This window comes from Crotalus tigris, unplaced genomic scaffold, assembly GCF_016545835.1.
Source record: "Crotalus tigris isolate CLP2741 ecotype Arizona unplaced genomic scaffold, ASM1654583v1 scf7180000018650.477379, whole genome shotgun sequence".
NCBI classification, from domain to species: domain Eukaryota; kingdom Metazoa; phylum Chordata; class Lepidosauria; order Squamata; family Viperidae; genus Crotalus; species Crotalus tigris.
In genome coordinates, this window is record NW_024097124.1 from 356569 (window position 1) to 383809 (window position 27241).

The 27241-nt window shown below is 40.3% G+C and overlaps 1 protein-coding gene across 1 annotated transcript; it reads left to right on the forward strand.

Annotated features, from left to right (window-relative positions):
- Positions 1-7429: 7429 nt before the first annotated feature.
- On the forward strand, positions 7430-25330 carry LOC120313380 (sodium channel protein type 4 subunit alpha A-like). Its single transcript, XM_039355271.1, has 4 exons — positions 7430-7492; positions 9544-9672; positions 22827-22906; positions 25011-25330. The coding sequence occupies exons 1-4, from the start codon at positions 7452-7454 to the stop codon at positions 25223-25225; spliced, it is 465 nt and encodes a 154-aa protein (XP_039211205.1). The 5' UTR covers positions 7430-7451; the 3' UTR covers positions 25226-25330.
- Positions 25331-27241: the final 1911 nt, after the last annotated feature.

The window sequence follows — 27241 nt, forward strand, 5'->3', positions numbered from 1 at the left end:
AAAAAAAACTTCAGTAAGATTAAGTGAGTCTGGACGCTATTAAGAAGAAATATGTACTTATCACAACATTAAACATCTTTAAAGTGTAAAATTATGCGAAATGAGAGAAGTAACTTCGTATTTTCAGTAATTCTTTTAAGCAAAAAATATATAAAATATGCACAGTTGATAGTAATGTTTTAAGAATCTTTTTAAAGGTTATATGGAATATTTGATGTAGGAGTCTAATACAAAGTTATTGTGTATTTTCAAGCATCCTGCCTGTATTTTATGTAGTTGATGGAATTCTGCTGGTTATTTATGGTCTCAGTTAGAATTTAGAATATTATAATCTATAGATCTAAATGGGTCCTAAAAGTATGGTTCTTGTTTGACAAAAATAATTAACATTGCTATGGTTTTATTCTATAGTTTGCATAACATTCTGGTTTATTTACAATTCTTGGATAAATTCAGTTTTCCTTCTTCTCCTTGCTTCAGTATCATATTCTTTCAAATATGTTTCGAAGATCCGCTTCCTCTGGGTTGAGTCTCGGGTGTTCCTTGAAGCTGCAGAGGGAAGCACAGGTTTTTTTCAGCATTATGTTGTGTGAGAAAGATCACAGATCACACTTTCTAACTTTTGTGATTGTTTGACTTCTGAATAATTAAAACTAGCTTTTCTAAAGATCACTATGTATCTGTCCCATCTTTTCTGATTTTTTAAAATTTATTTTTTACATTTCTTTTTATTTTTATAAAGAACCCAAGGCAGCGAGTATCATTAACCTGGTTATAAAAATATATTCTTCAATACTTAATTTATGATTTCTGTCTTTTGTTGTTGTTGAAATGAATATTCAGGCAATAGACATTTGTAAGAAGATCTGTAGTAATTAAAATTATATAAAATATGTTCACAAATGTTATTAAAATTTAAATTTCAAACAAAAATAGGTAAGATATATATATATTATTTTAAAATAAATTTTCTGATTTTTTAAAAACAAGGTAGAATTTGAAATCAATGCTTTTAATGTGTTTCTGAGAAAAATGAAACATTCCTAATATTGTTTGACAATCTCTTTTCTGCTTCTTGCTCACTATATTTATCTCTTTGATTTTAATGCATATATTTTTCTCCTCCATTTTATTACATGAACCAAACTAGGAAGGCAATAAGCTTTACAGAAGTAAAATATGTGTCTATCTTTCTTACTCTATCTCTATATCTTATCTCTCTCTCTCTCTCTCTCTCTCTCTCTCTCTCTCTCTCTCTCTCTCTCTCTCTCTCTATCTATCTATCTATCACATTGATAGAGGGACCCTAGATGCTGTAAAAATAAAACGTTAAAAACATAAAAAATATAATATAAAATATTTTTAATATTTTTAATATTATATAATATAATATAAAAATTTAAAATAGGGCAATAGGGATTAAAATGTGATATTAAATTAGTTAACAGGTGAGCAGGGCTGACTTTCAGGGCACTACGTATTCTTCTGTGAGATCCAAGCAAGAGGATTTGAAAAATATTGCCTTTAAATATAGATATTATTAGATTTTTATTCCACATAGAAGTGATATACATCTAACCTCCTTCCTATTTTTCCCGCAATAACAACCCTGTGAGGTAATTGGGCTGAGGGTGAGCATGATTGGCCAAAAGCCATCAGCTGGCATTCCTAAAGCTTGACTAGAATTCACCATCTCCTGGTGATTGGCCCAATGTCACCCAGCTGGCTTTCATGCCTAATGTGAAACTAGAACTCACAATTTCCTGGTTTCTAGCCTAGCACCTCTGCAACAAAATGGTTGTCTGTGATATATGTGAATAGGGCAACAAACACCTGTCTAAATGCAAAGCTAGTGTTTAATTTGGCCCTCATAATTAAGGGGCTGACCATATTTGATTGTTATGGTCCATGTAAAGTTGGCTTAACTCATAAATGAGCAGCATTTTTGGTTTTCTCTTAATAATGGCTTCAGTTAAAAACTGACCAGCTTAATCATGACTTTTTCTGTGTTCTTGGGAAAACAGAGAAGTCTATCTTATTTATCTCTTAAGTTACATTTAAGTTAACTAATAATAATAATAATAATAATAATAATAATAATAATAATAATAATAATGATAAAGTTGGAAGGGACCTTGGAAGTCATCTAGTCCAACCCTCTGCTCAGGCAGGAAATCCTATACCATTTCGGACAAATGGTTGTCCAGTCTCTTCTTAAAAACTTCCAGTGTTGGAGCATTCACCGCTTCTGGAGGCAGGTTGTTCCACTGATTAATTGTTCTCACTGTCAGGAAGTTTCTCCTTAGTTCCAGGTTGCTTCTCTCCTTGATTAGTTTCCATCCGTTGCTTCTTGTCCTGCCTTCAGGTGCTTTGGAAAATAGCTTGATTCCCTCTTCTTTGTGGCAGCCCCTGAGATATTGGAATATTGCTATCATGTCCCTCCTCATCCTTCTCTTCATTAAACTAGACATACCCAATTCCAGCAACTGTTCCTCATATGTTTTAGCCTCCAGTCCAGGTTAACCAAGTATGTAGTAGTAAAACAGACTATAAATTTTTAAAGTAAATAGCTTTCATGGCTTTCTGTTGAAATTAAATAACCAAATACTGCTTGCTGTTTGTGTAATTGTGTTGATGTCCTGATACACAAAACCATCTGTATGGTCTGATTCTAATTATCAGCTATATTTCTCTTACAATCAGAATGTTTGTTTGTCTCCTTTTGCAGTCCCAGTGCAGAAATATGCCGAATTTTTCTTTTTCAACGGCTCATAATTTCCTCCGTTTCACTCCTGAATCTTTGGATGCAATTAAAAAGAGAATTGCTGAGAAAAAAGCCAATCGCGCCAAAGTCTCAGAAAAGGACAATAATGAAACACAAGAAGAAAATATTCAACCACAGCTTGACCTGAAAGTTTTAAAAAAGCTGCCTGTTCTTTATGGGAAGCCCCCTCCTTGGCTGATCGGAGAACCGTTAGAGGACGTTGACCCCTATTACAAGGATCATGAGGTCATACAGGTTTTTCTTTTTAAAAAATCTCTTATTTTTGGTATAAAATGCTTTTATGAGATTAGTTAGAGTAGAGGTTTGAGGAACACAAAAGTAGAATTTTTTTTAAAAGAGCTGAAACATAAAATGGGTCAGTATTCATGAATGGAGGAGTCCTATACAGTTGAATTGTGAAATATGTGTCTGAGTTTCAAGTAGAAAATATTGTATGTATTTTATTGACGAAACATTGAGGGCAAGAGAAGAATGGGACGACAGAGAATGGAGTCGCTGAAGCAGGAGGCGTGAGCTTAAAGGGACTCCAGAAGATGGTAGAAGACAGGAAGGCCTGGAGGAATGTTGTCCATGGAGTCGCGATGGGTCGGATGCGACTTCACAACTAACAACAAATTTTATTGACTCTGGAACTAATTGTTGGTAGTTAGTTGCTGTTAGAGGTACCCTTGATCTAACCTGTAGATTAGAACCAGTGATTTCACAGATAATAGGAAAACCAAAATGTGTGAAGTAAGAATCATTCTGTTTTATTTTAAATTAATAAAAAAAAATTCAGGGGATTTTTATCAGTCCAGGACCTATGTAGCTCAGAGGTTGAGGCACTGTTAGATAATGTCCTCCATTCTCTCTTATTGGTCAGTTGAAGGAAAGAATGGGAGCAAAAATTGAGAATTTTTGAAATTCTCCGAATTTCCAAATCGTCAGAAATGGGTAAGGTTGTGGATTTTCTTCAAACTTTTACTAGGGGGTAAAAATTCTGGGGTTGTGAAAGTGCCCTTTTTATAGAAAACGTTGAGAAAGCACTGGAAAAATTCTTTGGAGCCTTAGACTTTAAATGATTCAGGACAGGCAATTAAATCATTAATGACTAAATCTAGAAACCTACAAAGATTAATTGGGATGTACTAAAACTGCTCAAAAGTCCATTACTGCTTATACAGCTTTTATCTGTGCTCCTCCACAATATTCCCAGCAGTTTTTTCCCCAAGCTACAGTAAAATATAGCCCGTTTCCAGTCTTCTTTCAATTGTATCATAATATCACATCATAATGATGCTTCTAGTGGTACATATCCTGCTCTTTCTCATTTCAAGAAACAAAATTACGAGTTTGAAAATCAAAATTGCATTGCCTGAGGCTGGTCTTCAGAAAACCAGCCACTTGGAAATTGCACAGACATTATAGTCAGAAAAGTGGTATACAAGTAGTCCTTGACTTACAACCACAACTGAGTCCAACATTTCCATCACTAAGCAAGAGAGTTATTAAATGAGTTTTGACATATTTTATGATCTTTCTTGCCACTGTTGTTACGTGATTGCTGTTGTTAAGTTACTAACATGGTTATTAAATGAATCTGTCTTCTTCATTGACTTTGCTTGTCAGAAGTTTGCAAAAGGGGATCGTATGATCCCGGGACACTGCGACTGTCATAAATATATGCCAGTTGCCTTCACCATGGGGAAACTTTAATGATCATAAGTGTGAAAACTAAGATTATAAGTCATAAGTTACTTTGTTCAGTGCTGTTGAAACTCAGATGATTATTAAATGGATGATTGTAAGTCAAGAAATACCTGTAGAAGAAAAGGGTTAAAAACTGATCTAAATTGTCAAGTCCACAACTGACATCTGCTATGGGGAAAAACAAACATCAAAATTAGTTAGTTTTTCTACCTAAGGTAAGCATCAGCGAAAAACCTACCTCAGGATTTTCTGTTTTTTTTTTTTACGTGTCTCATTATTGCAATGATAGGATAGGACTTGCTGACTTTTTGTATAAGAGACACAATTCTGTAGCTGCTAAGATTGGTATGTAGTATTTTTCCATGTCAAAATGTACAAAACTGCATTGAATTTATATTGGTGGAAGTATTTCAGTCTTCCTAAACCAATGTCCTTAGATTTGGAAATTCTGGGAATTTTAGTTCAACACAAGGCTTCCAAGCTGAGAGTTTGGTTGTTACAACTTTTAAATAAATAATATTTAAGATGTTCTTTAAAATCTCTTCTAAACAGCATACGTTATTTACAAAGAATTTACCTATATTTTACAGACATTTATGGTGCTATCATCCCGAAGCAGAATCTTTCGATTTACAGCCTCCAAATCTTTATTTTTATTTAGTCCATTCCACCCACTAAGAAGACTAGCCATAAAAATTTTAATACATGTATATCCTTCTAATGTGGATATGGGGGTTCACTCCATGGTTGTTAGTAAATATGTATACCAGTCTAGGCTGGATTCACGTAGCATAACAAACAGAGGATAAATAGTTTATAGTTCAATTATCATGGAAATCTAGCCACTGTTCCATCATTTTATGAGACACTCATGATATGCCATTGTTTATTGGTATGAATCTAGCATGATATGAGAAGACAATTGTATTTTTAAGTGATACAGTGGCTTTCTTCCCTTTTTATATACTCTTAGACTGGAGAGTAATTGAGTCTCATAACAGAGGCCTCTTACTTCCTTGCTGAAAGGGGGATTAATATCTAGAATAGAATAGAATAGAATAGAATAGAATAGAATAGAATAGAATAGTAACTTTATTGTCACTTTAAATGTAAACTAATCAGCATACATTAAAATAAATTTTTATTGCATTCAGTGCTCAAAGGGTCACCACCTCGGATATACACTACATAAATATGACAAAACTAAATAAATAAATACAGAATTATGCATATACCCACATATATTATAACACAGAGAAACAACAGTCTAGTTTGGGTTATGTATTTACCAAATATTATATAGATAGTCCTCAATTTACAACAATTGACCCAAAATTGTTGTTGCTAAATGAGACAGTTGTTAAGTAAGTTTTATCTAGTGGTGGGATTCAGCCGGTTCGCACCAGTTCGGAAGAACTGGTAGCTAATTTTTGGTTGCCCTGGCCCACAATGGACTTCCAGAAGCAGCATCCACAAAGAGAACTGGCTGGTCACCTATTTGAATTCCATCACTGGTTTTGTCCCATTTTGCAACCATTCTTGCCACAGTTGTTAAGTGAATCACTGCAGTTGTTAAGTTAGTAACATGATTGTTAAGCGAATCTGGCTTCCCTCTTGACTTTGCTTGTCAGAAGGTCACAAAAGGTGATCCCATGACCCTGGGACATGGCAACCATCCTAAATACAAGTCATGACCATGGGGAAGCTGCAATAGTCATTAAGTGTGAAAAATAATCATAAGTCACTTTTTTCAGTGCTGTTGTAATGTCAAAGAGTCATTAAACAAATGGTTGTTTAAATTAAGGGCCTTAGTATTCAACCTTTAGTTCTGTGTGACAAAACACCTGTAGTAATTTGTTACCTCTGGGGCACTTAATGTATGACTAAACATACTTTTTTCAACTTGCTTGAATAAGACTAAGCTATATCCTATTAAAGAGGATCTTAATCTTAACAGTCACTAAATGAGAGTTGAGAACTACTTGTAATTGCTATTGACTTCATATGGATTCCATATGCTCAGACCCTAATTATTTCAGCATAGGGAGACTACTTATACCTGATAAATCCCAATAATGGTGAAATCAGTCATATAATACATCATGCTGTTCAGCAATAGTCATAGTAATAATCAGGTTTTATTAAATTTGGAATAGATATTTTGTGATCCCAGCAACTTCATTTCCTTTTTGATTGGATTCACATGTTCTATTCATTTCAAACAAAATCCAAACTCTTGGGTTCCTCAGTTCTCTCATGATGATCAAAATTAGGTGGGTTGGATTTATAATGAAGCCACCTTTGATGTTGAACATTGGGTTATATAAGTTACCTAGGAAGTTAAATTCATAAAATAATGGAAATGGAAAGTGCTTTGAGATACTTTGGCACTGGCCTTAATATAGTATATCAATAAATTCACACTATAAATTTGTGATATAGTCCCCAAATCTCTCACAAAACTGAAGCATTGAATAAAAGGTAGGCAATCTATCAGAATTATTTCAAGTAGGATAGTCAAGATGGAAAGCTTGAGTGAAGTTTGTTTTCATTCTTAAGAGCTGAACATGGAACTCTGCTCAGATCAATGTTAACTAGAACTGAGGATAGTGGTGGGATTCAAAGGGTGAACAACCAGTGCTTTGTGTGGATGCCTCTTCCAGAAGTCCATTCTGGGCCTGGGCAACAACAAAATTAGCTACCGGTTCTTCCGAAATGATGTGAACTGGCTGAATCCCACCACTGACTGAGGGTCATAACAGTGGAGGATTAAGTAGAATAACTGCATTGCCCTATTTTTTGAAATGCTTCCTTTAATTTAAGAATACAATTGTAAAACAACCACTTTTTACCATATTAACAGATAATTGAACATACAAATGTATTTTTTCTTCTTCAAAGGAAGACAATTTCCTTAACATTGTTTACTTTGTTTATTGCATTTATAACATGTGTTGTTCTTGTCAACTGTGTTTTTATGGCTTTAAACACTCCTCCAACTGATGGAAACACTACTGAGTAAGTATATTCTAAACTTTCATATTTTCTCCTGCAAGCAATAATTAATGGAACTAATGGACTTGACACAGCAACATAACACAAGCAGCAGTGCTAAATCAAAAACAGTCCAAATTCTGAAGGCTGGGAATTCAAGATAGCATAGCAGATACTCACCTTAATATGCTTCCAGCAAGCTGACTGAATTTTTGCCAGAATTTTTTTTAATCAGAGCTTCTGCAGCCTGTTATGTTCTTCTTGATTCTCTATTAAATATCTTTGAAAAATTATTTTAACTTTTTTCCTTGCTGATGGAAAAAAACCTTTGGTTTTAATCTGGAACATGTAGCTTCCTCCTGCCTCAAACTACCTGGACGAAATTTTATTTAATGATGGTTCTTGACTGTCCGAAGAATATTCAGAATCATTTGTAATTCCTTGCTTGCTGTGCATGAGTTCTCTCTCTCTCTCTCTCTCTCTCTCTCTCTCTCTCTCTCTCTCTCTCTCTCTCTCTCTCTCTCTCTCTTTCCTCTCCCTCTCTTTCTTCCTCTCCCTCTCTCTCTTTCTCTTTCGTCTCCCTCTTTCTTTCTCTCTTTCCTCTTTCTCTTTCTCCCCTCCTCTCTCTTTCTCTCTCTCCCCCCCCCTCTCCCTCTCTCCGATCTTCTGCTCATCTGGCAAGCTGGCTTCAGGCTGTTCTCCAACAAGCTGGCACACATTATTGGGCTGGTTCTCTCCTGCCCTTCCTGCTTCCTGCAGAGATGCAGCAAAGGGAGGAGCCCCACCCAATAAGCTTGTCAGCTTGTTGGTACAGTGTGAGCCCACTCTCTTTCACACATACACACACACACACACACACACACAGAGAGAGAGAGAGAGAGAGAGAGAGAGAGAGAGAGAGAGAGAGAAGGGAAGCGCAAGTACCTCTCTCTGTCTCTCTCTCTCTCTCTCTCTCTCTCTCTCTGCAAGTGGCAGAGGAGGCTGGGAGCCACAGGAGAAGGCTCAAAGAGCCACGGGTTGCTGACCCGTGGACTAGAAGACCTCCAAGCTCCCGTCCAACTCTTACTATTCTGAAAAATATCATATATTTATTTCTCTTTGCGGAGCCCCTGAAGTGATCTTGGGGAACCCTAGAGATCTTGAGACCATACTTTGTTTGGGTTTTATTTTGGTAGTGCTACCAAATCTGAGTTGCAAAACTCCAGACAATTGTATGGAGGCCGCAATGAAAACAGCCCTGCTTGGCATTGTACTTCTGTTTTTATAAAATGACATGATATTTTGGCTTAAAAGCAGCAAAAACTAGTTTGTTTGCAGTCACTAAACACATCAATTGCTGAGAGTTCTTAGTATTGTTTTCATGGTAAAAGGCTTCATTCCCCAGCTAGTTTCCACATTCTGTTCTTTTTGGGAATGTTTCCCCTCTTTGAGGATTAGGCAAATATTTTGCAACAACTAGTAATGTAAGCCGCAAACCAGAGCAAGTTTCTTAACCCGATATGCTTTTGCCCAAATAGGATCTGAACCAGAAAGATAGATTAATATCTATTTATGCATAAGTAAAAGGCAGGTCTCCTAGTGTCACGTTAAAGTTTCCTTAAAAGAGAAAAAAAATCGCTTTATAAACAGTTCAAGCATATTGGATTTGGATTGTGTTCTCCAATTGGCCAGCATCATTTGAATCGTCAAGCTTTTAAATAGCATGCTCAGTAACTATATATATAGCATGTAACAGTTCTTAGCATCCCCTAATTCTTAGCATGATCTTGTTAATAACCAATTGCATATTCATAAGGTGTGTTTCCCACAGTGTGTTTTCAGGTGATTAAAGTTCATACTTTTCCACAGACCCCTGGCTGGTCTGAACCAATACTTACCAGAAACCATGTTTTTGCTTTGTTATTTCAAAGAACAAGAAACATTAATCATAGATGCTCCTTGTTACTGAAAACAGTTACTCAAAGACCACCCCCACTTCCTGCTCCCAATAGTAATACTGAAATATTCAATACTATAAGCTGAATATCCCTTTTTTTTCTACTTCTAATGACTTTTTTTGCTGCTTTCCTTTTCAGAATTATTTTCACAAGCATTTATACGGTGGAGTTCATAGTCAAAGTGGTAGCACGAGGATTTGTTTGTAATGAATTCACTTATCTGCGAGATCCTTGGAATGTGTTGGACTTCTTTGTTTTAATTATGACGTAAGTTTGGGTATTTCTTTGCTGGTTGAAACCCCTGTAGAGATGATGATGATGATGATGATGATGATGATAATAATAATAATAATAATAATAATAATAATAATAATAATAATAATAATAATAATAATAATAATAGAGACAGTCATAGAAAATGATAAAATTAAACAGCTCTGGGACTTCAGAATTCAAACAAACAAGCATCTGCAACATAATACCCCAGACTTAACAATTGTCGATAAGAAAGACAAAAAAGTCTGGATAGTGGACATGGCAGTGCCTGGAGACAGCAGAATAGATGAGAAAGAACTGGAGAAGATAACAAAATACAAAGACCTACAAATAGAAATAGAAAGACTGTGGCAAAAGCAAGCAAGGGTAGTACCAATAGTCATAGGCTCCTTGGGTGCAATCCCAAAACAACTGGAGCACCACTTGAACACCATTGGCATTGACAAATTCGCTATTAGTCAATTGAAAAAGGCGGCCTTACTAGGAACTGCTTCCATCCTGCGACGATATCTGTAATACCATCAAACATCCACATCTGCCTATCCCCGGTCCTGGGTAAGGACTCGATAGGTAGACAAAATGCCAAATCCAGTCTGAACATCTGGCTGACTGTGCGATGATCCATAATAATAATAATAAAGTTGGAAAGGATCTTGGAGGGCATCTGCTCCAACCCCCTGCTCAGACAGGAAACCCTATATAATTTCAGACAAATGGCTGTCCAGTCTCTTCTTAAAAACTTCCAGTGTTGGAGCGTTCACCACTTCTGGAGGCAGATTGTTCCACTGGTTAATTGTTCTCACTGTCAGGAAGTTTCTCCTTAATTCTAAGTTGCTTTTCTCCTTCGATTGCTTCTTGTCCTGCCTTCAGGCACCTTGGAAAATAGCTTGACTCCCTCTTCTTTGGGGCAGCCTCTGAGATATTGGAACACTGCTATCATGATAGATAAGCTCAAACTCTCCTTAGTTTTTAGTGAGAGGGAGTTTCTGATCTAGGAGTTACTAAAGCATGTAGTAATCAGCCTACCTTTTTGGAAATAAGTAGCTTTTTTATTTATTCAATTTATATGGTTACTTATCTCACAAGTGCTTTTAAAAGCTCTATCTCTGGATTTTATTTGAGAAGGCAAAACATAGACAAGAGACAGATGTTAATAGTGTAAAATAAGAACATCATAATAATAAGATTAAACAATATATTTTGTTTCTAACCTCTCAGCTCCCCTGTAAAAAAAATTACCTATAATTCTTACCGTTGAAATAGAAGGAAATACAGATAGTCCTCGACAAGTGAGCCCAAAATTTATGATGCTAAGTGAGATGGTCGTTATGTGAGTTTTGCCCCACTTTACAACCTTCTTTGCCACATTTGTTAAGTGAATCACTGCAGTTCTTAAGTTAATAACACGGGTTAAGTGAATCTGGCTTCCCCCATTGACTTTGCTTGTCAGAAGGTTGCAAAATGGGATCACATGACCCCAACACATGGCAACCGTCATAAATATGAACCAGTTGTTAAGCATCTGAATTTTGATCACATCCATGGCCATGCTGCAATGATCATAAGTGTGAATAATGGCCATGTCACTTTTTCAATGTCTTTGAAAGGTCACTAAACGAAGGGCTGTAACTCAAGGACTCACGGTAAAGAGAAACAAAAGTGACTCAGGGAGCCATTGAGATTTGTTAATGAATGGAGATTTATTGCTGGGGAAATGGGAATGAAGAGTCTTGTGATTAAGGTACTGGGGAAGAAATTAACTGTCCTGCCTTAGTCATGAAAGCTGACTGGGTGATTTTGGACCAATCCCCAGGAGGCATTGAATTCTAGTCCTGCCTTAGGCATCAAAGCCAGCTGGGTGACTTTGAAGCAATCACCAGGAGGCAGTGAATTCTAGTCCTGCCTTAGGCATCAAAGCCGGCTGGGTGACTTTGGAGCAATCACCAAGAGGCAGTGAGTTCTAGTCCTGCCTTAGGCATGAAAACCGGCTGGATGACTTTGGACCAATCCCGAGGAGGCATTGAGTTCTAGTCCTGCCTTAGGCATATAAGGAAAGGCTGCTGGAATTGGGTATGTCTAGTTTAATGAAGAGAAGGATGAGGGGGACATGATAGCAGTCTTCCAATATCTCGGGCTGCCACAAAGAAGAGGGAGTCAAGCTATTTTCCAAAGCGCCTGAAGGCAGGACAAGAAGCAACGGGTGGAAACTCATCAAGGAGAGAAGCAACCTAGAACTAAGGAGAAACTTCCTGACAGTGAGAACAATTAATCAGTGGAACAGCTTGCCTCCAGAAGCAGTAAATGCTCCAACACTGGAAGTTTTTAAGAAGAGACTGGACAGCCATTTGTCCGAAATGGTGTAGGGTTTCCTGCCCGAGCAGGGGGTTGGACTAGATGACCTCCAAGGTCCCTTCCAACTTTACTACTATTACTATTACTATAAGGTGAGAAGCAACCTGGAACTAAGGAGAAACTTCCTGACAGTTAGAACAATTAACCAGTGGAACAACCTGCCTCCAGAAGCGGTGAATGCTCCAACACTGGAAGTTTTTAAGAAGAGACTGGACAACCATTTGTCTGAAATGGTATAGGGTTTCCTGCCTGAGCAGGGGGTTGGACTAGATGGCCTCCAAGGTCCCTTCCAACTTTATTATTATTATTACTTTGGAACAATCACCAGGAGGCAGTGAGTTCTAATCCTGCCTTAGGCATGAAAGCCGGCTGGGTGACTTTGGAGCAATCATCAGGAGGCAGTGAGTTCTCCAGCATGATGAATGTAGCATCTCGGTGGGTAATCTCAGCCTTCCTGCTCAGACAAGACTAAGTCAGAACTTTAGCCACGCCTCCTTTGGGTGGTGCCTTCCCCAGTTTTTGACTTAGTCTCGGCTCAGTAGGACGCAACTTTGTGTGGCTCCTCAGCTAGGCTAGTTAAAATAGGAGATTTATTTATCTGGTAGTAGCATAGAATTAGATTTGATATTGGTTGTTTCCTTTTCCTTTTCTTTATTTTTCTATTTGTTAATCAGCATTTTCAGTTCAAGGGAACTCAAAAGCAGTTGAAGTTCCTTTTAGGTCCTAAAGGGGCCTTTTCCGGCTCTCTCCAGACCGTTTCTCAGCCGCGCCTGATCATCGGGGGATTCAGCGAGAATCAGCTGTTCAGCACTGAAATCGGGCTTATTTTTAGTGCTTGGGGCTTTCCGGGAGTGCGGCTCAGCAGGGAGGCTTTGTTTACGTCAATCTCATGGCACGAGGTCCCTGCTGGTGCACGAGTTTCCAATTCGCAGCGGAGGCTGCGCTACAAACCGCAAGTGTTGTTTTGCCTTATTTCAAAGGGGAAGGTATCCCTTTACAATTAAGCTCCCTTTGTTCCTTTCTTTGGGCTAAACGGCCAAAGTAGATCGCTGGGGCGTTTGTTAGGGCGCCACCATTTTGAGCGACCACAAGGCTTCGGGTCGCCATTTTGAGTCATAATAACAGGCATGGTCGCCATTTTGAAGGCCCTTACGTGCCATAGCGGAGCGATTGGGCCTGATTCCACAAAAACTTTAGCCTGCTGTGCCAGGTTTCCAAGGGGGATTACTCAAGCTCCCCTTTGCTTATTTCTCTCTTGATTAGAGAAAAAAGCTGAAGAAGCGGGGGCGGCCGCCATTTTGGATTCCTCTGTGGATCACACATATTCTTCACAAGGTCTATTCCCTTATACCATCCTCTGAGGGGGTTTTATTAGAATCCACCTGTTCGTATTAGTCCGCAGTGCTGTGCATGCAGGGCCTTGACAGGCAGTTCTAGAGAATTGTCTGGCTGTTTGCCTTCGTGGTTCATCAGAGCGCGGGAACCTCCCTCTCTGATAACCTGATCTGCGTGTTAATTTCCCCCATTCCTGGACATCTCCTACCCGAAATATCCAGTGTGCGATGGCAGACAGTGCAACTCCTCAGACATTGCAGAGCTCTGATGTTCCCCCCGCACAAAAAAAGCACAGATCTTCTGATTTGGAGGCGGGGGGGGGGGAAAGAAAAGGCCAAGACAAAGAACATAGAGCCTTCCAAAGCAGCTGAGCGAGAAGCCTCGAGAAGACATCTGGCGCTGGAGAAGGAGTTCTCCAGAGCTCAAAGGCTCAGGTCCAGTGAGGCTGACGTGGTTTCCCCCATTTCACTGGACCCATCCCCATTCGGGCCTCATTTCGTGCCTTCTCATGATGCCCCTAGGGCGTGATCTCCTCAGGGGGAAACTGAACAGGTTGGTCCCTCTCCTCCACCTCCTCCTCCTCCTCCTCCTCCTCCTCCTCCTTCGATCACACAACAGGTCCCTGAAGCAGCATATCCTTCCACTTCAGCTGGAATTCGTTATTCGGGCCAACAGGCATGGTCTGAACAGTTCCAGGTGTTCATGCATCAGGCCTTTGGACAATTCATGGCGTCATCCATGGGTCAATGGTTCCCTCAGATACCACAACTTCTGCCCATGCCTTTAATTCAAACAGGGCGTGCCCTGTTAACTGGCACTGGGGAGTCTGAGACATCCTCTCAGTTAGGAGAAGGGGAATCAGTGGACCTAGAGACGGCAGACATTCCTATGTCAGAGGATGAGGAGGCTGCACTGGATCCGTCCCCAACATCGGGTCTTTTTGATCCTTCATTGTTCAGGTCATTGCTTATGAAGTACTATGGCTAAATTGGCCGCTGAACAGGAACCTCAGCAATCTACCTCCACTGAACAAGAGTCTAATCCCTTGTTTGTGGAGAAAGTAGTGGAAGAAAGGCACATTCCTTGTCCAAGTGTCTTCCGCTCCATTGTGGAGAAACAATGGTCCTCATTGGCCACTCTGCCTTCTCCTAACAGTACAGAAAAGAAGTTGTTTAACGTTTCCTCTTCATTTGCTTCTCTTCTAGAGGTGTCTACTGTAGATACTCCTCTCACATCGTTGTTCTCCACATCCACAATTCCAGGAGATATGGCTGAAGCCCTAAAAGCGGACGAGAAGAGGTTTGAATTTTCTCTCCGTAGAGCTCACCAGGCCTCAGCATGGGCGATCAAGGCGGCAACGTCTTCGTCCTTTTTTGCACGGGCGTCCATTATGTGGCTTCACGAGCTGCAGGCCTTGATTTCTCCTGACCAGGTGCATGCACACCAGACATTAGGAAAATTGCTTGCCGCTTCTGAATATATGGTCGACGCATCCCTCCATTCTGCTAGGTATTCCGTCAGATCTATAGCGGCCACTGTTTCATCCTGCAGGTTGCTGTGGTTGAAACAGTGGAAGGCTGATTTAAAATCTAAATGGCACCTCTCAACTGACAAGTATAGCGATACAAAGCTGTTCGGCCCTATCCTAGAACCATACCTTATTGAGGGGAAGGATAAGCGCAAGGTCCTCGCGCACCCCTCTAAGGAATTCCTCAGACAGGCCTTTCGTGCCGGTGGTTCCTGGGAGTGGAGGCAGCCCTTTCGGGCTGGGCAATCCTGGGATTGGAACAGAAGTTCCTGATCCTTCTCCCCCAGACAGGATCGACAACAGGACCGCCAAAACCTAGGAACCAAAGGTCAATTCCAATCTAAGTGTTCCTTTCGGGGGTCCGGGAGTCGCCCTTATAGGAGGTCCAAGTGACGCCAAGGGGGATCCTCCCATAGGCGGTCGCTTAGCATTGTTCAGCGACACTTGGGAGCTTACCACCAGCGACGCTTGGGTAAGGGAGACCATAAGATACAGTCTTACTCTAAAATTCATAACCACTCCTCCAGACTGCTTTATTCAGTGTCCCACTTTGAGAAACACAGTCAAGGCCAAGTTAATATCCACGGCCATATCCCATCTGTTATAAATAGAAGCCATAGAACTGGTACCTTGGGAACAGAAGGGATGGGGGTTTTACTCCATTCTGTTCGTGGTCCCCAAGGCCTCGGAGGGTTGGAGAGCCATATTGGATTTAAAGGGGCTAAATTACTTCCTAACCTACAAGAGGTTCAAGATGCAGTCCCTCGAATCCATTCTGGCCAGTATCAGAAAAGAGGATTTCCTCTCTTCTATAGACCTGACAGAGGCGTACCTCCACATCTGTATCCTCCCACAATACCACAGATTCCTCCGGTTTTGTTACGCGCACCGGCATTATCAGTACAGGGCTCTACCCTTCGGGCTTTCATCAGCTCCTCGGGTATTCACAAAGATATTGGCAGTTTTGGCAGCCCATCTCAGATCAATCCTGGTGCGCGTACAATGTTACCTGGACGATATAATCATCCAATCCAGTTCTTTCCGTTCTGCCCAATCAAACCTTCAAATAACAATCAATACTCTTCAGGAACATGGATTTTCTGTGAATTTCAAGAAGAGTCACACAACATCTTCAACTCGCTTGCTTCACCTAGGAGCAATTATAGACTCCAACCTTTGCAAGGTTTACCTCTCACAGGAGTGCAAAGACAGCATCAGGTCACTTGTCCACAAAATACGGAGAGACAAGGTGGTTCCCCTGGTCCAGCTGTCCCAGCTGTTGGGCAAGATGGTTTCTTGTCTGGGGATCGTTCCATGGGCCAGACTACATTCCAGAGTCCTCCAGTGATTCCTTCTTCCTTTCCAGAAGCGGAACATGAGTGCTTTCACAAGGAAGGTGAGAGTTCCACATCACACACTATTGTCTCTTCTGTGGTGGACGTTGTCGGCAATGAACAGGGGATCCCTATTCAAGGAGCCTCCCAGGCTCACCTTGACTACGGACGCCAGCCTGTTCGGCTGGGGCGCTCACCTACAGACTCACAAGGCACAGGGTCAATGGTCCCAGTCAGATTTAGCGCACAACATCAATTGGCTGGAACTCAGGGCAATCCACCTGGCTCTCAGTCAATTTTCTGCCATCGTGGCAGGAAATCACGTTCTCATTCTGATGGACAACATAACAGACATGGAGGGACTCGTTCGTGGGCTCTCATGTTAGAAGCCCTGGAGCTGGGGTTGTGGGCAGAATCCAATATGTAGTCTATCAGTGCGGAGCACATATCTGGGGAGGCGAATCGTCAAGCCGACTCACTGAGCAGGGCCACGGTCGACCACTCGGAATGGCACCTGGACCCAGCCCTGTTCAGGGAGATCTCGGCCAGATTCGGATAACCACAAGCGGATCTGTTCGCCTCCCCAACAAACTTCCAACTCCCTAGGTACTTCACAAGGTTTCCCTCACTGGGGGCGGAGGGAACGGATGCTCTCCGCAGCAATTGGCCCAAGGGGCTCCTTTACGCTTTTCCTCTTCCCTTGATTCCAGCGACAATCCGCAAGCTTCTGCAGGAAAAGGCGGAAGTTATCTTAGTTGTCCCACACTGGCCAAGGCGACCATGGTTTGCCGAACTCGTGGATTTGTCTCTTTCTCCACCATGGAGGCTTCCACCGGACCGCGTCTCTCTCAGTCAAGGGAGACTTCAACACTCAGATCCACAGTGGCTTCAACTAGCCGCTTGGCACTTGAGCGGGAGAGTTTAGCCAGGCAATCCTATTCGTCTGGGGTGATCTCTATGATCCAAGCCGCAAGATGGCCCTCGACCAATAGGATCTATGATGCCATGTGGAAGAATTTTTGCTCGTGGTGTAGTCCACATAATCTTGGACCATTGGAGGTCACTATTCCTGATATTCTGGACTACCTTTTAGAGGGCCTGAACAAGGGTCTCTCACATAGCACCATCTGCAGACAGGTTGTGGCTTTGTCAACGGTTCTCACCTGTAACAATCTAGTCCTTTTATTGCAGCACCCTGCGGTTGCTGCCTTTCTAAAAGGGGTGGTTAATGCCAAACCTCCTGCGGTGCATCGCAATCCCTCATGGGACTTACCTACGGTGTTACAGGCCCTCATGTTGAACCCATCCGGTTTTGCTCACTTCACTTCCTTTCTCTGAAGGTGGCCTTTCTGGTAGCCATCACATCGGCAAGACGTATCTCAGAACTGGCCACTCTCTCAGTCAGAAGTGACCTGTGTATTTTTCTGGAAGACAGAGTGGTCCTTAGATTGGATCCTTCTTTCATTCTGAAGGTCAATACCTGGTTCCATAGGTCTCAGGATGTTATTCTTCCAAACTTTTGTCCCAATCCGTCACATCGTTTGGAGAAGCTGTGGCACAAGTTAGACGTGCGCAGGGCCCTGAACCACTATATCAAGCGAACCGCAGCTTTTCGCAAGTCGGAGGCCCTGTTTGTGTCTTTCCAGCCCTCTTCCATGGGTATGAAGGTATCGTCTTCTACCATTAGAAAATGGATCAGGGCTTGTATTGCTCACACCTATAGATCCCAATCTCTCCCAGTGCCTACGAATGTCACTGCTCATTCTACGCGCAGTGCGGCCACATCGGCAGCCTGGTCTACCCAGGCTTCTGTTGAGGATATCTGTAGGGCAGCGACCTGGTCATCTCCCTCTTCGTTTATAAGGCATTACAAACTTGATAGGTTCACTGTGGCGGAAGCCTCTTTTGGTAGAAGGGTTTTGCAGCAGGTAGTTTCCTCACAGGGGACACATGCCTAGACTTTCCCTCCCCGTAGGGACATGGGTGGTTTTGGTATGTCCCACCGGTGGATGCTACATTCATCGTGCTGGAGAAGGGGCATTGTCTTACCTGAACGCCTTTTCTCAGCATGATGATGTAGCATCCACACCCGCCCTTAACAGGCAGTCTAGGCAGGTATTTGTTACAGGAGGAGCCATTGCATCAGACTTTGTCATGGGAGCTTCACCTCGTCAAAACTGGGGAAGGCATCGCCCAAAGGAGGCGTGGCTAAAGTTCTGACTTAGTCTTGTCTGAGCAGGAAGGCTGAGATTATCCATCAGTGGATGCTACATCATCATGCTGAGAAAAGGCGTTCAGGTAAGAGAACGCCCCTTCTAATCCTGCCTTAGGTATGAAAGCTGGCTGGGTGACTTTGGACTAATCATCAGGAGGCAGTGAGTTCTAGTCTATCTTTAGGTATAAAAGATGGCTGGGTGACCTTGGGCTAATCCCTTTCTCTCAGCCCAACCCACCACACAGGACTGGTGTGGGGAAAATAGAAGGAAGGTGTATCAGGTCTGTTTGCCGTCTTGAATAATTTACAAAATAATAAAAGTGAGATAAAAATCTAATTAATAATGAATACTGGGCTAGTGGCCTCCCTACTCATAACTCGATTTAATGCTATATCTTTGTAGGAGAAGCTGAAAAAATGATGCTGAGAGAGGTTTATAATAGTCAAAATTAATATTTTGTTTTTGAGGTGTTTTGTAAATGCCTTGCTTCCGGCATGTACTCACCAAAACATTTGGCAGCGCTTAGCAGAAGCTCTGTATGTGTGATAGATTTTTCGCTCTTTGCTGTGTCTCTTGGGAAGCTGAGGTGATATTCTTAACAGTACCGAGAAACAAAATGAAGTATGTTTTGCAGCCTTTCCCCTGCAGTTCTGGAACAGGCCTTTCCTTCTTGTTCTGCTGCACAGTGACTGGAATTTCTCTCTCCCTTAATAGCTCACGTGACTTTGCCACTAAATGTCTATGGAAATTCTCAGTCATCCAGGTTGTGGTTGTCCCAAAGATGCTTTTTCATGAAGCAACTGGACTTTCTTGTTTTTATTTGCAGACATTTCGCTTCTCCTCCAAGAAGCTTCTTCAGCTCTGATTGGGTGGTGGGAAAGATTTACATTCCTGCAGACAGCTGTTTATTTGCATTCTTTTAGTGAGTCATTAAATCTACCTGGTATATCCAGTACAATGCAATGAGCCATGAGCAGATCTGTACCTTGAGGAAACAAAACAACCACTTCATAAACACATGGCACAACGCAGGAGAATAAACCCATCAGGAAAAGATTCAGCAATCCATCTGCATTTAAAAAGCAAAGGCACTTTTTTGAAGACAGCAAAGTTCACAATTTGGACAGAGAAGAAAGAGGGCCATCTAGGTCAAAATTGAACCGCCTTCTGTCAACAGAGGGGGAGGGAATCTGACATCCTCTGTCTCCAGTTTACAACACAGTCTGTTCAGCGGTTCCAAGAAGACTCCAAACCCATTTGCACTACTCAGGTGATCATGAAGACACAGATAACCTCCAGGTAGATTTAATGACTCGCTAAAACAGTGGTTCTTAACCTGTGGGTCGGGACCCCATTTGGGGTCAAATGACCATTTCACGGGGGTTGCCAAACAATGCAGTCCGCCATTTCCCCCCCTTTTCCTTAGCTACTCCCTTTTATTCTGTTGGCTTTTGAAAGCCAATAGAATAGACTCTCTTGAATAGAGTCTAATTCTATTGGCTTTCAAAAGCCAATAGGAATTGTCCAGGCTGTCTCTGCCCTGCTGAGCCCGCCAAAAGTCCCATTCTGCAAACGGTGCTGCACCAGTTGAGTAGTCCTCAACTTATGACTGGTTGAGTAGTCCTCGACTTACGACCGGTTGGGGGATCGTGGCATTAAAAAGGTTGAGAACCACTGGGCTAAAAGAATACAAATGAACAGCTCTCTTCAAGGAGTATAAATCTTTCCATTCCCCACCATCCAGTCAGAGCTGAAGAAGCTTCTTGGATGAGAAGCAAAACATTTTCAAAGAAAACAAGAAAGTCCAGTTGCCTCGTGAGAAAGCATCTTTGGGATGACTTTGCCACTTACTCTCCCTTCTAGCACTTTTGTTTAATATATTTAATAATATAATGTTATGTTCTGTTTTCTGTTGCTGCATAAGCAAATCAGGCAAGGAAGAACAGAGACATAGGTGGCCTTTGTTGTGCCTTCCCATTGGCCTGCAGGAGGGAGTGTTGGCCAGGACTGTGAACAATCAAAACATAGAAGTGGAAATACACATTTAAAAATGCTGAAGAAGGTTTGAAGTATGAGGTATATGACTGTAATGCCCTAAATATATGAACTAAAATAATCTGAGGTAAGCTTTATGCTCTTCAGTGCTTCCATCTTCACCCAGCGACATCTTAGCATTAATAGAGGGATAAACTCAAGATCACATGAATTTCCACTACCCCTTTACAAGGCCTTGGTAAGTCCACACTTGGAATATTGCATCCAGTTCTGGTCACTACAATATAAAAAAGACTCTTGAGACTTTGGACAGAATGCATAGAAGAGCAACAAAAATGATTAGGAGACTGGAGATTAAATCATATGAAGAATGGTTGCAGGAATTAGGTATATCTAGTCTAATGAAAACAAGAATAGAGAGATATCATATAAGTTTTCCAAATTCTGAGGGACTGCCACAAAGACGAGGCGGTCAAACTGTTCTCCAAAGGGCAGGACAAGAAACAACAGATGAAACTAATCAAGGAGTGAACCAACCTAGAACTAAGGAGAAAATTGATAACGATTAGAGCAATCAACCAAGCTTCTCTTCAGATGTTGTAGTTGCTCCATCACTAGAGACTTTCCAGAAGAGATTGAACAGCCACTTCTGGACTAGTATATTGGGTCTTCTGTGTGAGGAGGGGGTTGTACTAGAAGACCTCCAAAGTCCCTTCCAAATCTATTATTCTATGTTCTATATTCTAAAACATATCCCCAATAAATAATATGGATGAAATGGTGCTCTCTCTTTATATAGTACTTACAGAAGAAGTTCAGATTGTTGTCCTTAAGACTGTAAGTATTCTACTGAATCTGGTTATGGCCCATCTTAGTCCAACATTGAGCATTTTGAGGGTGGCAGGTTCTAAATCAAATAAATGTTTATTACAATGGCCAACCAGAAGCCTCTGAGGTATTCATAAGCAGGACCTGGAGACCTACCCTTATTCTCCTGCAACTGGGTGTTTGGAGTCACGCTGTCCCCAACTGGTTAATACAGGTAGTCCTCAACTTACAACCACAACTGAGCCCCAAATTTCTGTTTTTAATGAAGACAAGTGACTTTCGCTCCATTTTACAACCTTTCCTGACTACAGTTTTTAAGTGAATCAATGTAGTTGTTAAGTCAAGAACATGATTGTGAAGTGAAACTGGCTTTCCCATTGACTTTGCTTGTCAGAAGGTCGCAAAAGATGATCACCTGAATCCAGAACACTACAGCCATCATAAATATGAACCAGTTGCCAAGCACCTGAGTTTTGATCACATGACCACGGGGATGGTGCAACAGTCATAAGTATGAAAAATGTCCATAAGTCCCTTTTTTCAATGCCATTGTAACTTTGAACAGTCACCAAATGAACTGTTGTAAGTCAAGGACTACCTGTACTTGAGTCTTCAAGGCCAAGAGACCTTGATAGACCTGTTCTCTTTTAAAGCCAACCAAATTAATTACCATTATACACCTTATCTTGGGTATTGAATTTCACAGGTTAATTATCCATCTTCTTTGTCGTGACTTGTTTACAAAGTCTTCAATCACTTTCCTTCCAACTAGAAGTCAACCTTGGAGCATTCTGCTTCCATTTACTTGTTTATTATTTATAATCCACCCTTAATAAGTAACTCAAGTGTGTGAATATATCCAACATACCTTCCTCTTCCTTCCCCCCCCACAACAACAATCCTGTGAGGTAGATTGGTTGAGAGAGGGGGACTGGCCCCAAGTCATTCAGCTAGTTATCATTCTTAAGCCAGGACTAAAACTCAAAGTCCCCTTCAAATTGACCCAAAGTCACCCAACTTGTTTTCATGCCTAAGGTAGGACTAGAATTCACTGTCTCCCAGTTTCTAGCTTGGTGTTTTAATCAATAGACCAAGGCTCTCTAAACTATACAGTACAACAAAGAGCTACAATTTTTCCTCTCATTTAATAGAAGCATTTGCAGCTTTTCTGCCCTGAGTATTTTCATACGTTCACCCAGTCCAACCTTGTCTGGGTGGACTAACATCAGCTGCCAAAGTTATTCCCAGATTCTGCTACCAAAGCAATTGCAGTGAGGACCTTTGGAAATTAGCCCTTGTGGTCTTTGTGATCCAAATTCACACATTTCAGTAGCCGATAGGATGGTGCTGACAGGACTGTACATATAACTGGAAAACATCTGCCTATCTCAGGATCCTTGGGAAGGACATAATAGGTGGATAAACATGCCAAATCTAATCTAATCATTTGATGGACTTTGCAACCTGCCATAATGATTTATTAAATTTCTATGTTATTCAACTCATAGCAACTCTGCCAAACTATCATATTACAATATTAGGTGTATCTTTATGCAGATATCAAGAATTTGGCAGCATTTCAGCTCTCCGAATTTTCAGGATACTGAGAACTTTAAAGGCAGTTTCTGTAATTCCAGGTAAGTAGCACTTTTTATTGCTTATATTCAAAATTTAGAAACTGCCTGTCTGTTAAGGATTTAAATACTGCGTTACAGGAACATATATCAAAATAATCACAAAACCTTCTGAAAAAATGAACTGGTCCACTTTAACACAGAGCTAACCTGCTGTATTTCTACCAAATTTCTGTTGTTCTGGGAAACCTGGAATTTAACCCTCAATTTCAAATCTTGGCAATGACAATCAAGGAGCCCTTATTATGCTGTGAAAAAAAAAAAAGAGAGCTAACTCAAATCTGAACCTTAGCAAGAAAATTAATATATAGGTAGTCCTCAACTTATAACCATGGTTGGGACTGGAATTCTGGTTGTACATTGTTATGATTGAGGGACCACAAAAGCAAATCTCATGGTTGTAAGTCTAAATCCACTTTCACAAACGGGCATTTTTTGCTTTTAAATAACTGGTTGTAAGTTGAGGACCTGTGCATACTGTGGATGCTATGCTCCAGTTACATTCAGAGATGCCCCTCCCCTTTACCAGTGTTCCCAATATTTTCCCAGTATTACCATAATTCTGAGCTGGACTTCCAAGATGTACAGATCACTTTTCCAAGGCTATTATTTATTTATTATTGTTTTATCAGTAATGCTAATATGCCACTTTTCTTCCATAAGTTAAAGGTAATATCTGATTCTTTTCTATTTCCCATTTTGTTCTCTAATGGTGCTGTGAAGGACATAAAAAAGCGGATACTTTATTTATTTATTTATTGTACACACACACACACACACACACACACAGACATAAATACACACACACACACACACACACAGGTTCTCTATGCAGCTTCGTGAATGAGTAAGGATTTTAGTTTTCTTTACTTATCTACTGTAGTTTTTAATCTCATAGTATAATGCTCTAGAGTGGAATGGGATGGGATCAGATGGGATGGGATAGGATAGAGTAGGGAATGGAATAAAACAGATCAGAACAGAATAGAATGGAACAGAACAGAATAGAATAGGGCAGGGCAGGGCAGGGCAGGGCAGGGAATGGAATAAAATAGCCCAGAATAGAACAGAATAAATAGGATAGGATAAGATAGGATAGGGAATGGAATAGAATAGAATAGAGTAGAGTAGAGTAGAGTAGAGTAGAGTAGAGTAGAGTAGAGTAGAATAGAATAGAATAGAATAGGGCAGGGCAGGGAATGGAATAAAACAGAATGGAATAAAACAGCACAGAATAGAAGAGAATAAATAGGATAGGATAGGATAGGATAGGGAATAGAATAGAATAGAATAGAATAGAATAGAATAGAATAGAATAGAATAGAATAGGGCAGGGCAGGGCAGGGAATGGAATAAAACAGAATGGAATAAAACAGCACAGAATAGAAGAGAATAAATAGGATAGGATAGGATAGGATAGGATAGGATAGAACAGATTTCTTGGACAAATGATAGACATACAAGAAATAAGCTCCCAGTGTACATGCAAAGCAAAGAAATAATAATCATAATATCAAAATAATAATAATCATATTGATATCAATATGAGAAGATAGTGGAACAGATGAGAAAGATAATAGTAATACAGCCATACTACAGGAGTAAATATACCTAGACATAAGACTTAGACTGTGGGAATCAGAGAGATGGCATAAACGGACACACACACAAAAAAGTGTCTTTGTGTCTAACTGCTTTGGCATGCAATGCTCTGTAGAACTGTCATGAGGGAAGAAATTGAAATACTTTATGTCCAGGATGTGGGGTCTGTACATATTTTCTCAACCCTCTTTCTGGTTCGTGCAGTATAGTGGAAGGCAGGCTGGTTGCGATTGTTTTTTCTGCAGCCCTAGTTATCCGTTAAAGTCTGTACCTGTCCTGTTTGGTTGCTGTACAGACAGTTATAGAAATACAAATGACAGACTCAATAATTCCTCTGTAGAATTTTATCAACAGCTCCTATTCTGTTCTGAACTTTCTGAGTTCAGGAATACTCGGGAATAACATTCTTTGTTGTACCCTTTTAATGATATTAGGTGTCCATTTCAAAACCTAGAAGATTATAGGACTCAGAAACATAATAATGTTGATGTTTCCTCTGCTGTAGGCTTGAAAGTCATTATATCTTCCCTTCTTCAGTCAGTGAAAAAACTTGCAAATGTGATGTTGCTGACAGTTTTCTTCTTGGCTGTGTTTGCACTGGTTGGTCTTCAGCTCTTCATGGGTAACTTAAAATATAATTGTGTTTCCTGTTTGGTTCTTTCTGAAAACCTCATCAAGAACAAAAATGATTGTTTATTAAAGGATACAGGTAATGTATAAGTTTCTATCTTTTGGTAAGCTCTGTGTCATACCTGTTTTAAATCATTTATTGTATTAATAACTATATTAACGCCATTTATTTGTGAACCATTTGCAACAAAAAGTGTTGCAAATTAAGAAATGTAAAATTATTAAATCCTAGAACTGTGGTATTGTCAAGGAAATCCTGGGGTTTTTTTTTCTCACTCTTTCTCATTCCTCTACGTACCTTTTTCTTAGGTCATATCTGTGCTCCTGTATGGGATATGGAGAACCCATAATGAAACTTAATCCAATCTTGTACAAATCTTATCATTTGGGAGTTAGAAATAAAATCTTATACTCCTTATTTCTTTTTTTGGATCACATCTATTTTGTTAAGTTTGTTTATCTCCATATCACAGTCCATAAAATTTCCATGAAATGGTGTGTCATGGTTCTAAAAGATGAAACTCTTCAAAGAACTTTGAGGCATTGTTTACCTTAAAGAACCTTTATTCGAACAACATAGTTTTGGCAGGTACATAGTCAAAGCCAAAATCCGACTTCCCCTCCCTTCAGCACATAGATCAAAGCACAATTCCCTCCTACAACTAACAGTCATAAATCACATTCTCCAATTAGTTTGAAATGCTGGCTTTCCGCCCAGTTCTTCATCCTGCCATGCCTTATCATCTTATGTTACAATATTGTATGTCTAACTAACTCCCATCACATTCCTCCTCCTCCCTCAGTATCATCTAATTCTAAGAGTAAAGCATAAGAAAAAAAAAGGCTGCATCTCCATATGTCGTCAAAGCAAGAACATCCAATGTTAGCAGCATTAACATGGTGCTTTGCATAAAATGAAACACAAGTTTTCCTTTTGGTGTAGTTATTTCTGTTTGGGATTAGGGGTTGTTTCAAAGCACTATTTTCCAAACTTTTGCATTATCATGGACCCCCTTTGGGCATTAAAGATAATGAAAATAAGAAGATGGCTCCAATTCAGGGCTTAATTCAGAAGTATTTGTTCTGCCTAACCCTCTAAATCAAAGCAAAGTAAAGAAACATGCCCTGGAATTAGAGAAAGAGGAAGTTCATTTTTCTGGGCAGTGGCATCCATGGAGGAACTAAAAAGTAAGTCAAGATGGAAGCTGCAACCACTCAGTCAAAACACATTGTCTTTTTTGTATGTGTAACAATTTGCACATGTGTATAAAAGGGAGGTCTTAAATCATGTGGTTGGTGAATGCCATCTTGACTTTTAAGCCTCTCCATGCACACCTCTGATTTTCTGGGAGCACTCTCAAGATTGTAAATGTAGTCTCCCCCAATTTAAGAATATTCAGGGTTTTTTTTTGTCATGGAACGCCCAGAACGGAGTTCTGGCACCTTTTTTGGATGGAACCTTGTAGGGTAGGCAAGACGGATTGTATGACGTGTGTGAGTTCCGGCACCTTTTTTTTTTTTTTTTTTTTTACAAAAAAAGCACTGAGAATATTGGAAACTCCTGAAGGAAGCCTTTACAGGTAGTCCTTGACTTATGACCTGTTGCTTAGCAACTTGGAAGTTATGACCAACCTGAAAAAGGGGACTTAGGATCTGGATTTGAAGTTTTGAAAGTCAAGCCTCTTCCATGGTCACATGACTGAATTTAATTTGCTTGGCAGTATGGGTGCAAGGTCATGTTTTACAATGGTTTTGCTGAAGTGACCATGTTGTGCTTCCGGTTTTGGGCAAAACTGCACCTATAGTGAATTGTTTTGTTTAAAACTGTAGCATTTGTTTAACTGTGGATTCACTTAACAAGCATAGTTATTTGCTTAATGACTGCCACAAAAAAGTCTTAAAATAGAGTTGGTTACATGGCCTACCTGTTTTATGACTATTACAACATACAACTGCATTGGGTCAGCTCCAATCATATGTTGTGAATTATCTTTATCTCTGTATTTGTAAAATAAAAGAAATTTTACACATTTACAAGCAGACCTGATAAAACAATTGAACTTTTCACTCATTGGGCATAATTTTTTTTTTACTGATTTCATATAG

Coding starts and splice junctions, on each gene's coding strand:
- LOC120313380 (XM_039355271.1), top strand. CDS start 7,452: ATGGCTTTAAACACTCCTCCAACTGATGGAAACACTACTGA. Junction 7,493..9,543: donor ACTGATGGAAACACTACTGA/GTAAGTATATTC, acceptor TTTCCTTTTCAG/AATTATTTTCACAAGCATTT. Junction 22,907..25,010: donor GGCAGTTTCTGTAATTCCAG/GTAAGTAGCACT, acceptor CCTCTGCTGTAG/GCTTGAAAGTCATTATATCT.